Consider the following 13,545-nt stretch of genomic DNA (forward strand, 5'->3'; position numbering starts at 1 on the left):
TTGTTCAATTTTATAGGATCCCCTGAAAAATCCTAAAAACTGCATGGAAGGACAATGTGACCTCCGGTGAAGGCTATATCTTTGACAATTTTCATCCGATTCTCGAGCGGAATACCTTAAACGATTTGTAGATCGAGTCTCCACCAATCTGCATCAAAATCTGGGGACGCAATTTTTTTTATATTTTTTGTTAAATTTTATGGGGGGTCCCCTGCAAAATCTTGAAAACTGCATGGAAGGACAATGTGACCCCAATCGAAAGCTATATCTTTGACAATTTTCATCCGATTCTCGAGCGGAATACCTTAAACGATTTATAGATCGATTCTCCATCAATCTGCATTAAAATCTGAGGACGTAATTTTGTTTTAGTTTTTTTTTGCAAAATCTTGAAAACTGCATGGAAGGACAATGTGACCCCCGCCGAAGGCTATATCTTTGACAATTTTCATCCGATTCTCAAGCGGAATACCTTAAACGATTTATAGATCGATTCTCCAACAATCTGCATTAAAATCTGGGGACGTCATTTTTTTTAGATTTTTTGATAAATTTTATGGGGGGTCCCCTGCAGAATCATAAAAACCTGCATGGAAGGACAATGTGACCCCCGCCGAAGGCTATATCTTTGACAATTTTCATCCGATTCTCAAGCGGAATACCTTAAACGATTTATAGATCGATTCTCCATAAACCCTTATCAAAATCTCGGGGCATAATTTTTTTTTGGTTGTTTTTCAAATTTCATATGGGGTCCCTTGCAAAAGTTTTAAAAATGCATGGAAGGACAATATGACCCCCAGCGAAGGTCATATTTTTGTCAATTTTCATCCGATTTTAGAGCGGAATACCTAAAATGATTTGTGTATTGATTCTCCATCAATATACATGAAAATTCAACTTTGTTTTTATACTTTTTATTTTTGTTGGATTTGTTTTATTTATTCAGGCTGCGCTCCAGTTATGTTTTTCCTATATATCCTATATCCTTGATATAAGAATATTTTTTAGACAGAAATTGTTTTGCGGTTCGTTTTTGAATTTAGGGGAAAAACTGCATTTTTTAGGGCTTTCAGAGTTACCCGATTGAATTTGGCGGGATGTCAAAATCGGCATCTGGTAACTCTGGGCGCATTGGACAAATTTAACATTTTGTGCTCTCTTCTTTCGATTCGAAAACGAAAGAGAGAATGAATTGCCGCGGCTTTTGTTTTCGGATATATTTCTATTTTCACAACTAAATTAATACAAATATTTTAAATCGTTTAAGTAGTGCTCGTTGATTAATGTGTGATCCGCCGCGTCCATCCGCTCGATTCGGTTCTTTTTAACGAGTATTTCTGCCTGCCGTGCCCTTGTGTTTGTATGGTGTGTGTTCAAAATTCCTGCATCCCGTTGAAAATAGTTGCTGTATTTGTGCCTCCAGTGCCGGTTTTAAATTAATTGGTTGTTGGTAAGTACGAGCGAAGCGATTTCCTCAAACCAAGACATCCTCCGCATGGAGGAATTAGTCATCGCTGGTATATTTTGAAGTTTATGAAAAAAGTGGCGCGGCTGCCTCCTGTTTCCCGCCGCACCCAGTCGCAGGCGACGCAAAGAGAAATGTTGCGGAAGCAACAGCCAACTAAGAGAGACTGTGATAGCGAAAGAGCGCACACGTGTCGGCTGGGAAAGCAGTGCACAGGGGCGTAGTGTTGACCTTCTGCAAGGGGATTCAATTTTCATACTCTTCCCAATACAAATTCAAACTGTCTAATTCAGTATAAAGTCGAGAAGATAAAGATTACTTTTTAATTTTTTTTTAAGTTTATTTATTTTTAAAATATATTTTATATACAATTTGAACAGAGATTTATTAAATAAATGTTTAACCTTTTAATTCTACCAAACCACCCCATGTTAAGGAAATTAGTTAACCACATGTTGATGCGGGTGCACCAATTGCATTCTTAAATGTTTTAAAAATATAATCATGCGCAGATGTTCATACTACATTTTCTCTTGCTATTTGTGATTAAAAGAGTGAAGGAATTCCCGTCGTTTCCTATCTGTCTTTCCATTTATTAAAAAATGAATCATATATCATATGGCTTAATAGAATATTTCTTTTATACTTGTATATACAAGTTCAGCTTATTGAGAAAATGCGGAAGAGTCATTAAAACTCTACTGACACTGCAATTTCGGAGCTATTGTTGGGTCAGCACTTGAGCACTGCTCTAAATATTTTTAACAAAAAAAAAGTATCACGGCCTCGGTTGGTAGCTATTCGATAATAAACAATTTGTACTATATTTAAAAAGAATACATTTCATTTATAGGTTGAGGAGTATCTATAAACAGAAAAGTATCTCAAGGCGGCCACTGGCCAGTTCCAAAGTACATTGGCGGTATGATGCAGGTGGCGGGTACTAATGGATCAATTTGCTCCTTGGACCCCAGCTGTTATCACTAGGAACTTGGCTAACAGCAAAGTCAACACACGGTAATTAACATTTCAAAGCAAACAAATCAAAATCCTCTCGAGAAAGCCTCTCCAGTCGCAGCTAAAATGCAAGTTGGGTGGGGTCTAGCTGGGGTGGTCATGCCTGGGATCGATTCGCCGTGGACCCGCAGTTTTTCTAAGAGAATCTCCGCACACACACACTCAGACTCTTGAGAAAGAATATTTATCGACCCGAATAGAAATTTCATTTCTATGGCTGGCAACGGTGTGAGGCGTCCAAAGTCCAAGCGAATTTGGGCTGTGTAGATCCGATCCGATAGCGTACGGGTGTGCGTATGGGCCGTACTGGTGTGTATGGGTTCTTGCTAATATATGTTTTAACGTCGCATGCTTAATAAGCACTTCTTGCCACTGTCATTATGTTCCGAGTTCTTAACCGGTTTGCTGCTGCCCTACCATGGCCAAGAACAATCGGTTCGATGGTGCTCTCTGGGCCACTCGTTCGGTTCGGCTCTGCCTGTCATGTCAGCCAGCTGCCGGTCATTGTACCATATTAGATCTTTCCCGGCCCCCAGACTGGTCACAGTTGCCAGTCATTTGTTTGGCTACAAACATTTGAATGGAACCACAGCCACAGCTACAACGGCGACAACAGCATCGGAATTAAGAGAGCAGCCTCCACAGCAGACACCTGTTGCTCTGATATGAAGACAGATATTCCGTTAGAATGGGGGGCGATGCTGCTCCGAACAGTGTTTTCAGATAGTCCAATAATACGTCTAAATAGGAAGCCAATACTTGTAAAAAAATATTTCAAATTGATAGATATTTTGAGCTTCATCTCCTTATTATTTGATTTATTTGATTATTAAATTATAAAACTAATTACGAACTGAAAAAGAGCAGTGTTTCCAGCTAGTGCGTTTATCCGTCAAAATAAGAAGTCAATACTTGTAGAAAAATATTTCAAAATTTATTCATTATCTTAGCTTCATCCTCTTTAGACTTATTATTTGATTATTAAATTGCAAAAAGAATTATTAACTGAAAAAGAACAATGTTTCTAGCTTGCCTGGTAAACCACCAAAATAAAAAGCCAATACATTTAGAAAAATATTTCAAAATTTATTCATTTTCTTAGCTTCATCCATTTAAGACCAATTATTTGATTATTAAATTGCAGAAATAATTACAAACTTAAAAAAGAGAGGTACCTGCATCCTTACCTGTTGTACCTTCGTGCTTTCCCACAAACTCCGATGAGGATGTTCAAAAATTGATTGCAGGTTGACCGATTTTTTTTTGTTCATATCGTTTACATCGAACAATCTCGATGTTTTCGATTTCGAGTTTTGCCATAGTCTTTTTCTCTTATGAGTCTGGCTAAATTTTATATACTCTGCACATTAAATTGACCGCCTTTGGGGACCTGTTGTGTTGCTTTCTTCGGTGTCTGTGTCTTTTCCCCATTTTTGCCCTCCTCTGCCCTTTGGAGGCCATAAATTGGCCATGTATGTACATATGTACATATGTGCGTTATTTTCGTATTTTACTTTCATTGTGTTTACCATAATCCAGACGAGTTTTATGTATTTTTTGCAAACCCACCTGACGGGCCATTATGTAAGTTGAACTCTCAATGGTTTCACCATGACTTAGAATGCTCAAGGCAATGCCTTGCAAAAGGCAACCACCTCCAGTTCCAGCTCCGGCCAACACACGCTCCGGAACTATGCATTTAAATATCGTTAACAAGTTGGCCGAATTAGTGGCCGAAGTGCTCGCTCGCCCGAGAGTGAAACTTTCATCAAAGGTGTCAGCTATTCGGTCACATATAAAGTGGTGTCTTTTGGCCTTCCCATCGAGCAGGCCACCAGCAGCTAAGCAAATATGTATCGGAGGGCTGTTTTTTGGAAGCAGGCGGGCGCGGCTCGTCATCCACTTGCGCTTTCAATCCGAGCTTTAGCGATCGAAGCCAGTTATCGGGGACGCCTTTATTTGCTTTTTGAATCGCTTGGAATTCCAAGCTAAATTGTTTAGCTCTACTGTAGCCCTTTGGGATTAATTTGTATACATGGTACGGTGTGGTAACTAGCACCATTAAAGCCAGGCTTAGATAGAATTCAAGATTTCCTTTGTTTTCTCACCTCTTGTAAGTATTTAGAACAAGTAAAGTAGGTCGTAATTGAAGCCAATAATTGAGTGTACTTACATGCCTGATTTTAAAAACATTTCTGTTGATTTCTGTATCAAAGTGGAGGTGCTACTTGCCGCTAATCAGTTGCGCCCACAACACTCATTCGCCTCACTCGGATAAGCAAATTTGTAAATCTTAACCCGCGAAACTCCTCCAGCAGCTACGCAACTCTTGACCATGAAATCCATTTCGGATACGTGCTGTTATTTCCGTTTTGTAAGCCAGTTAATTGGCGCTGTTTTGGACGACGACGATGATGATGATGATGATGATGATTTCTGCAATTGCTGCAAGTGTTTGACTTTGACCCGATTTGCTTTTGGCATTTTTTTTGTTTAATGGCAGGCCTTTCCTACCGATTTGCATATCCCAATAGACGGATGACTTCGAATATATTCATAGATTTGAATGCATTCTGGCGGCGATATCTGTTTTTGTTTACTTCCCGAGCAGGGGGGGTCAAGCACGATTGGGTCCGCGCGAAGGTTGTGTTTATCCGCAAATATTGGCAGAAGAATAGACAGCGAGTTTCGTTTTCGTCGTAAGTCGTAGCTCATCTTACGCAACTTACCTTACTATTTGTTTTTGGATAAATATTTACAAACCTTATTTAGAATCAAAAGGTTAGGTGTTTAGTTGACGTATGTAGATATGCCAAAGTTCATTAAAATTCTATTTAAAATCAAGAGCTTGAACACGCCCACCTTTTAGGCCTCTTGGGGGGATTGAGGTCCAAAAGGAGCAACTAGCCATAAAGGGTCACATTTGCATTTTATTATGAGAGAACAGAAAATCGAATGAAAAGAAAGTAGTCGGCGCGGAGAATATAAAAAATGTATTTCCAGTTGGCCAAGTTTTGGGGCAGGCTGCCTGGTTGACTGACCAGTCAACAAATTAGGCCTCAAGTATGCAGGTAACGGTTTCTCGAATTCGAGCCACCAGCCAGCCATCCAGCCAGCCAGCAACATCTACTGCCTGAGTCGAGTCTGGAGCTGTAGAGCTGTAGATGGAATTGGCTTGGCTCTTTCGCACTTTTCGCCGCCACCGTCGCTCTCAGTTAGTAGGCTTGCATCGGTTTCTTGGCTTTCAGGTTTCTCGTCTCATTCGGACCGGGGGATTTCCTCGCACTTGTTGCATGTGGCACAGTTTCGCAAGCGGCAAACACTTCCGAGGAGCCAAGCAGCCGGCAGCCACAGTGTCTGCCACCCCCTCGTGAGTCAATTAGCAGTGGCTCAGAAGCGGGCAGGAAAGCGAAAGTGGTTTCAGCACCGCTCTGGCTCTGGCTCTGGCTCTGACGGTTCAGAGCCTCTGGTCAAATGTGTCCAATGGCCAATGGCCAACATACTGTCGCCTCAATAGCTGTTACATCAGCCGAGAGCTCTTGCTCCAGAAGATGGCGACTTGCCGCGGAAAGCAGAAAAGCAGAAAAACAGAAAACCCCACTTCAATTTCCCTGCTTGATTTTCTCCGCTTCTTTCTCTGCCACCACATATTTGAGGTCTGCTGCCACAGCCATGGACGAAAAACCATATAACTTGGATCTATAATTGCAAATTTATTCAGTTTATATATTTTTAGAATATATTTCAAGCTTATCATTGCCTCTAAAACTAAACTAAACAAATTCAAACTTCAAAAGATTCGACAAGAGATTTCGAAAGTGCTTGATGACACGGTTTTGAATCAGGTTTCAGTTTCAAAAAAAAGCTTAAAATGAATATTTTTAGTGATGCTAGCTTCTTCGCCACCGCTGTGCATAATACATAATTTGCAATGTAAGCGCGACTTGGCCGCAAATATGAGCCGAGACGAAGCCCGGCCTGGGACGGGCCAGGCCATCTTTGATCGGCGTTGCAGAGCGCTGTGTCAGTTGTATTTCTGGCACGCCGGCCAACGGTTCACCTAGAGCGGCTCTGCCTCTGGGCTTCCGATTCCGACACGACTCACGAGTGATTAGTTTGAGGCCAAAGTAAATTGAAAACCGATATACCCCCGATACCGGTGCGAGTTCTCCCCTCCCATACCCCAAACACAGGTGATTTTTCGCTCTTCCGCTCTCTGGCTCCCACTCTCTCTCTCTCTCTTGTTGCGTTGGGCTCCCCTGCAGGGCTGCTCGGCCGCTCGGCCGCTCTCTGATGGGGTACTTGATGTGATTCACCGTTAAGCCGTTAAATCGCTTTGCTCGTGCGCGCACTGATCGATTCAACTTCGCTGTCGTGTCGCTGCCGCTGCCGCTGCTGCTCTCCCGCCGTGGTTGTCGCTTGTCGTTGCCACTACTACCCCGCCTGATTAAGGTTCAGACGCACATCCGACCAGCCGTCAGTTGGCTCAAAAGCTCCAACAGCGGAGCATCGCGTTAACAAAACAAAAGGAAAAAACGGAACGGAAAAAACGGAACACGGAACAGGGAACACTCGCTGGCGATCAAAAGCCACAACAATATTGATATCGAGTCCCAGTCGGGTGAAAAGTCGGCCAGAAAGCCTGATTGTCCGAGTGAGTGTCCGAGTGAGTGCGCGCCCCATCACGATAAGTGACTGTGATTAGATAATGGATACCCAATTGGAAACCTGAGCCGACTATTCAGCTTACATTGCGACCAAAGTTAGAGAAAAAAAAATAAAAGAGAAAAACCAGAGAAAAGTAAACAAAGTAGCGGAGTGAGAGAGCCGAGAGATGCGAAAGCGTATTTTTTTTTACTAATTTAAAAAAAAATTAGTACATAAGACATGTGCGTGGGCCGAGATAATGTCTCTTGCCATTCGCCCATCTATTGTATAATCGTCCAAAATAGGCTCAGAACGTGACGCGAATGCAGAGCGGCCAGCTCCAGCAATTCCATCAAATAGTGGCCAAAAAGCCCATCATTCTAGCCGATGGGCGACGGCGGCGGAAGTGTGTGGCTAATCGCCATAATCCAATTAACCATCGCCTCGAGGAGATCTATGCCGAATAGAGGCGAAGAATTCCCTGCCGTCTCACTGATAACGGACCGATAAGGTCGGCCGGCCGGCCAGCGGGCCGACTCATTCCGGCCCATACTTGGCCCACTGATTACTGGCTATCAGACTTCAAGGAAATTGCCTCCTATCACACTGTAGATTAAAAGTCTGTCATATGAGTGAGTCATCCGACTTTGCCGCAAAGTGTGTCGTGTTTATCACGCAAGAATGCGTCCAAGAAAATCCTTAAAGCGCGCCAATGGCGTCAATGTGCATCGATTTTCCGGTTAATTAAGTTTTCTAAGCGAACGATTGTCACGACAAGCCCCAGCCCCAGAACCGTATAATCAGCATATTCATGTACCTACACGGACACGGACACGGACGCGGACGCCCAGAGAGGATGGATGGATGAGCGGCGATAAAATCAGCAGAGCCATCAAACTATTTACGATGTTGTTCTCTGCTGTTGTTGCATATTGCTTTGATTGTTGTTGTTATTATTGTTGTGGGGGCGTAGCCGCTCCAATTGATTTTGAAAATGCAAGCTACTGCAGAACCTAGGTCGTGTAAATATTTGCGTGCCAGCATACCCGCCACCCACTGCCCAGGGTTCTCTCTACACCTACCCTATCCCTGACATGATTACGTAGCTCTTGGCCGTGTCTTGGGGGTGTCAGAGGGGGGCTGCCACACAGCCGGAAGAGCAACAGGCGGCGGCACTCGATGGCTCATTGATTGTTTACTTGGACTTGGGTGCAACACGGGCACAAGCAGGGGCACGGGCACGGGCCTGTGTTCAAACACATGTTATGTTACCCGCCTTGTTTGTTTGTTCGCCGATTTGTGTGTGTCTCCTCTTCCTCCTCCCCCGAATCTTGGCACCTCCGCCCCCTCCCCTTTCAGTCGATTACATAAGCTAGGGCGCCGCCTCCCATTTGTGTTGCTTACCTTCGCAATTCCAATTTCAAGCTAACCCGCAGCGAGTGTCAGCAAGGGGGTACAGGTGGTTGGCCCATCCCTCGGCGGAAGCGTCATCGTGGCTGTTTCATAATTTATGCAAATCAAAGAGCGAAAAACCCCCTCGCCCCCTCCAGTGCTGTTGGATGCTGTGTGCGCCACCAGACGAGGCCGATCGCAAAGCGTGCCACTGACCCACACACAGACCCACAAAAAAAAAAAAAAAAACTAGCAACAGCAAGAGCTCGCCAATTGCGACAACCGCGAATTTCGGGCTGGCTGAGGCAACGACGATGGCGATGGCGATGGCAATAAAGCGGCACATTTTTGTCAACGGTTATTGAGCCAGTTGCTCAACTCCTCTTACGTCTTACGCCTCTCCATTGGCATAGTCATAGTCATCGAGGGGCCACCATCCGCCATCCACCATCCACCATCCACCATACACCGTCCAACGCCAACGACATCACCATCTCCATGGTCACTTTATTGTTCATGACATTCAAAAAAGCAACTCGGCCGTGCAATCGCCTTTGAGGAAATCTTGACAATCTGCTTTCTCACACTGCAGAGATATACCCCCAAAAAGTGTAGAGTTACTTAATGTTAAATACAAAAATAGACAATTAATTTTAGATTAAAAGTATTGCATTTTTTGTTCTGCAAGTTTCAACTTCAAAAGCTCACAGAAATTATCACCAGAAATTATCATACTTTGGAGGTTGAGAGAAAAAAGGGGTTGATGTATTCATATCAGTTATCATTTCATTGAAATTTTTTCGGTGTGCACTGCCACAGTCGAGGCTTGACCAGCAAATCAATTGAAATTCATAAGAGAAGGCGTCGGAAACCAGAAATCGCTTTCCCTGTGTGAGTACTTGAACTCTCTGAACCCGCAATTGGGAGGGTTTTGTGTGGTTTGTGCCCACTGTGCTGGAATTTGGAATCCGCTCGATTGACACAAAGTGCAGTCTTTGTCCAGTTAGCGGCATCTTAATTGCCAACAGCCGAGAGCAAATAGCCAGTGGTCATTTGGACAGCCACCGAGGGGAGAGCTTCGAACCCCCGCAACTGTCCGGGCCACACCACTACTCCTCATTACCGACAATGCACTGGCATGTTTTCCGCCGTGATTGTCTATAATTTCCTGATCTCAAGTGTTGATTAATGGACAGGTAGATACTTGCATAAAAGTAGCTGTTAGAGTGCCTCTAATGCACTGGCAATTACACGCCACCAACAGGGAAGTGACTTGGCCAGGAACCCCCGAAGCCATCAACAGTTGGCTTTGACTTAGACACTGACTTGACTGACTTAGACACCCAAAACTGAATTCCCAAAACAAATACTAATTCGCTTCATCTCCAATTCCAGTTTGTGTGAACCAAAACCCTCTGCTGATACCTTTTCCATCCGCAAACACCCCCAAGAAGCACCAAAATGGCAGTCTTACTGCAGGATTTTCAGGAGTGGTACCGCGACCTCATGGACAACAAGAGTGGTGAGTGGAATGAGATTTCAAGACTATCTATCCGAACAAATGTCTAAGATATATTTTTCATTCCTCAGATCCCCGCGTCAGCGACTTCTTTCTGCTGTCCTCGCCACTGCCCACGCTGGGCATGTGCATATTCTATGCCTACTTCAGCAAATCTCTGGGACCAAGGCTGATGGCCAACCGAAAACCAATGGAGCTGCGTACGGTGCTAGTCTTTTACAACGCGATACAGACCATTTTCAGTGCGTGGATTTTTTACGAGGTAAGTGAGCGATATCTTCCAAAAGCTATTAGCTAAAATGTCCGTATTTGCAGTACTTAATGAGTGGCTGGTGGGGCCACTATAGCTTTAAATGCCAGCCCGTCGACTACAGCAACAGCCCCCTGGCGATGCGAGTAAGTTTGCCGTTAGGAGGAGGCTCTTCCCCAGACAAAGTTAACCCTTCTTTTGGATCCTTACTCCCTCTCTGCTAGATGGTCAACATCTGTTGGTGGTACTACATATCCAAGTTCACCGAGTTCTTCGACACACTCTTCTTCATTCTGCGCAAGAAGAACGAGCACGTCTCCACCCTGCATGTCATCCACCACGGATGCATGCCGTTCTCGGTCTGGATGGGTCTTAAGTTTGCCCCAGGTGCGTCATAGAATCTCTCCTTTATAGTGGATCGCAACTCATCTGTTTTTCATTGCAGGCGGACATAGCACGTTTTTCGCCCTCCTCAACTCCTTTGTACACATCGTGATGTACTTCTACTACATGATCGCCGCCATGGGCCCCAAGTACCAGAAGTTCATCTGGTGGAAGAAGTACCTCACCACCTTCCAAATGGTAGAACGCAAAATTATGCAATTTAAACCATTTTCTTAACATTTCTTGTTGCATTTTCAGGTCCAGTTCGTGGCTATCTTCACGCATCAGTTCCAGCTGCTGTTCCGCGAGTGCGACTATCCAAGTGGATTCATGGTGTGGATCGGTCTGCACGGCATTATGTTCCTGTTCCTGTTCTCCGACTTCTACAAAGCCAAATACCTGAGTGCCACCCGGCGTCGTCGCCAGGCTGTCAAGGCCAACGGACATGCCAACGGTGTGCAATCCAACGGGCACTCCAAGCACCTGGGGGAGGGCGATGCTCCGCTCACCAACGGCAGCAACAAAGGAGCTTGTATGGTAAGTTTTTTTTTTTGCCACCTTCGGGCAAGATAGTACGCTGGTCTGCTGGAGCTTTTAGCCGGGCTGGGCAAACACACTGGCTAACCATGCCGATTGGACCGGTCTGGATGGGCCGAGACGTGAGAAAAGTTCGGAAGAGACTATTTGGTGTGGGTAGTTGTTGTATCATCCGTTTGTTGATCAACTTAAAAATTCTAACTAGCTAAGTTAAGCAAACAGTGCTGGCAAACTCTCAACGCCAGCGGGGGACGTTTCAATTAGCGCTCACATGTGAAGCCGGATGCGAAGGCCCAAGCCCCAGTCCCCAGACCCCAGCCCTAGCTACTACCCTTGCCCCTGCAGCTGGCACTGCGCCCACGTGCCCCGATGTTTATCGAAGCTCGAGTATCATAACTGAATGACTGAGAATATATTGTGTGTCTTATCTTTGCAGCCCGTATTGGAGGATGAGTACGTGAAGAGCAATGGACACACCATGGATGGCTTCTTCAAGGAGGGCGTGCTGTCCAGCAACGATGCCATCTTGAACCCGGACAGCAGTAGCTCTAGTCTGCACCAGCGCAAAGTCAAATAACTACTAATTAGGAGTACTACGATGATATTCATTATGATTAGCTTAAGTGTTTAGCGTTAAAAGCAACCAGATTGAAGGACAAGCATGCTAAGATCTTGCAGAAGATCTTGATGAACTATCAGAAAGAATGTGACAATTGCAACCGCAATCGGGGCGAAATCAGGAGAAACACTCAGTTGAAGGATTGTTCTTTTCATAATTTATAATACAGATACGTACAAAACATGCGAGATGTTTAGTCAAGTCGATGTGAAGAAACGTACCGAACAGAAGCAACTTGTGCCCACCCACCCGAACCGTCAACTAAAGCTAAGTAGGAAAAAAAAGCATCATCAGCAGCAGCAGCAGCACAAACTGTTATGACCTAACCGAAACCTTTTATAAACGTTTTCTATGGCACCAGTTTACAAGCCCTTTTTATGATCACTCACCTCACAGAAACCGAAACAGAAACAGAAACTGAAACAAAAAAAAGCATTATTTTTGGAATGATATTTGTAGGCCCCATTGAAGCGTGTTCTAAACTAGCGACATAGACCATTAAAATTTTTTATAATAGCATAACATTGATAGTTGTAGACTTTTTTATGGCAATTTTGATAACTAGTTAATGAAAAGAGAAAACAGAAATTCTAACGATAAACTGCAGCTGCTAAGTAGGCTCTTTTTGTATAGGCATTTTGTAACTTAAAGAGCAGGTTAATAACTATTTTTGGCCGGTTTTGTATATTGAAGAAGGATGGACGACTTTGTTGCAATACTTTGTAAAGAAAGGTCTAATAGTTAAACTTATTTATACATTGTAGCTAGCTAGCCAATTGCAAACGTAATAGACAGTCTGCCAGACTAGTTGAAACAACACTCCTTCTACCCTCATAGAAGGTTAGGTTAGGATAACGAAAGGACATCGCATGAAGGCTTCAAGGCTTCAGTCGTGGAGACTCTGAGTGCAAAACGGCTTTAGAGCAGACAATCATCAGTTAATGCCTATGCGTTGGTCGCCAACGAAAAAAGGAAACAAATCATTCAACTATTATACTATTATCTCTGAACCTCATTTTGGTGTGGCTTACATGCGTATAATATTTTTAATCAAAACTACTTGTACTTGTATGATATATGTACTACCTACTATCCCCTTTTCCCACTTTTGGTTTGAAGTTGTTAAACGGTTTCATTTCAGAGAAGAGAAGCAAAGCATTTGCTAAAATTGTTCGTACATTTAATTCTGTCTGTTAACCTGTGCGTATTGGTTTCATTGTTAAGTTATGTGGTTTAAGCTGACAAGTTCAAAAACTATGGGAAACCTGAATAAAGCTTATTAATTAATTTATACTGAACATTGAAAGTGTATTTATTTTGGGGGGTATTGTAAAGGTGGGCTTTGCTATATTTTCTCATCAAATGGATCATATTCTATGAGATCATAATGCCTTCCATAAGTCCCTTAAGGCATTAGCAGGCTTAGATCCATTTTTATAAAAGATATTACGGGTTTAGGAGATGTTTTTTAACTTACAAGAAGGCTAGGTCTTAGCCAATTATTTTTGTAATTTTTTTAAAAACTACTACCGAGTGGTATAGTGTAATACATAGTATGTTTTGGCCTTAGAAGTTTAAACCATACTGCATACTTTTAGGAATAAGCTTTAATAAAAATTCCTGTTTAATTTCAAAAAGGCTTCTTGTTTACTTCGGTCAATTATCTGTCACTTAAGTGGTATTGTCCAAACCACCAAGACTTAGAACACTTG

General features: G+C 43.3%; 1 protein-coding gene across 4 annotated transcripts; it reads left to right on the forward strand.

Annotated features, from left to right (window-relative positions):
* Positions 1 to 927: 927 nt before the first annotated feature.
* Positions 928 to 13,131, forward strand: LOC6501278 (elongation of very long chain fatty acids protein). Of its 4 annotated transcripts, none has more exons than XM_044714302.1 (8): positions 928 to 1,453; positions 9,920 to 10,046; positions 10,115 to 10,305; positions 10,359 to 10,439; positions 10,518 to 10,680; positions 10,739 to 10,875; positions 10,936 to 11,214; positions 11,651 to 13,131. In XM_044714302.1, the coding sequence occupies exons 2-8, from the start codon at positions 9,986 to 9,988 to the stop codon at positions 11,789 to 11,791; spliced, it is 1,053 nt and encodes a 350-aa protein (XP_044570237.1). In that variant the 5' UTR covers positions 928 to 1,453; positions 9,920 to 9,985; the 3' UTR covers positions 11,792 to 13,131. The 4 variants fall into 4 exon arrangements, with proteins under 4 accessions (XP_044570237.1, XP_001954906.1, XP_044570238.1 ...); XM_001954870.4 differs by lacking the exon at positions 928 to 1,453 and adding an exon at positions 5,408 to 7,139; XM_044714303.1 differs by lacking the exon at positions 928 to 1,453 and adding an exon at positions 5,408 to 6,678.
* The last annotated feature ends 414 nt before the right edge of the window (positions 13,132 to 13,545 follow it).

Source organism: Drosophila ananassae, chromosome 2L (genome assembly GCF_017639315.1).
Source record: "Drosophila ananassae strain 14024-0371.13 chromosome 2L, ASM1763931v2, whole genome shotgun sequence".
Taxonomy (NCBI): domain Eukaryota; kingdom Metazoa; phylum Arthropoda; class Insecta; order Diptera; family Drosophilidae; genus Drosophila; species Drosophila ananassae.

Excerpts from the sequence above, each read along its gene's own strand:
- LOC6501278 (XM_044714302.1), top strand. The coding sequence starts at position 9,986 with ATGGCAGTCTTACTGCAGGATTTTCAGGAGTGGTACCGCGACCTCATG. Across the intron at positions 10,047-10,114 it reads CCTCATGGACAACAAGAGTG|ATCCCCGCGTCAGCGACTTC; the intron begins GTGAGTGGAATG and ends TTCATTCCTCAG. Across the intron at positions 11,215-11,650 it reads GCAACAAAGGAGCTTGTATG|CCCGTATTGGAGGATGAGTA; the intron begins GTAAGTTTTTTT and ends TTATCTTTGCAG.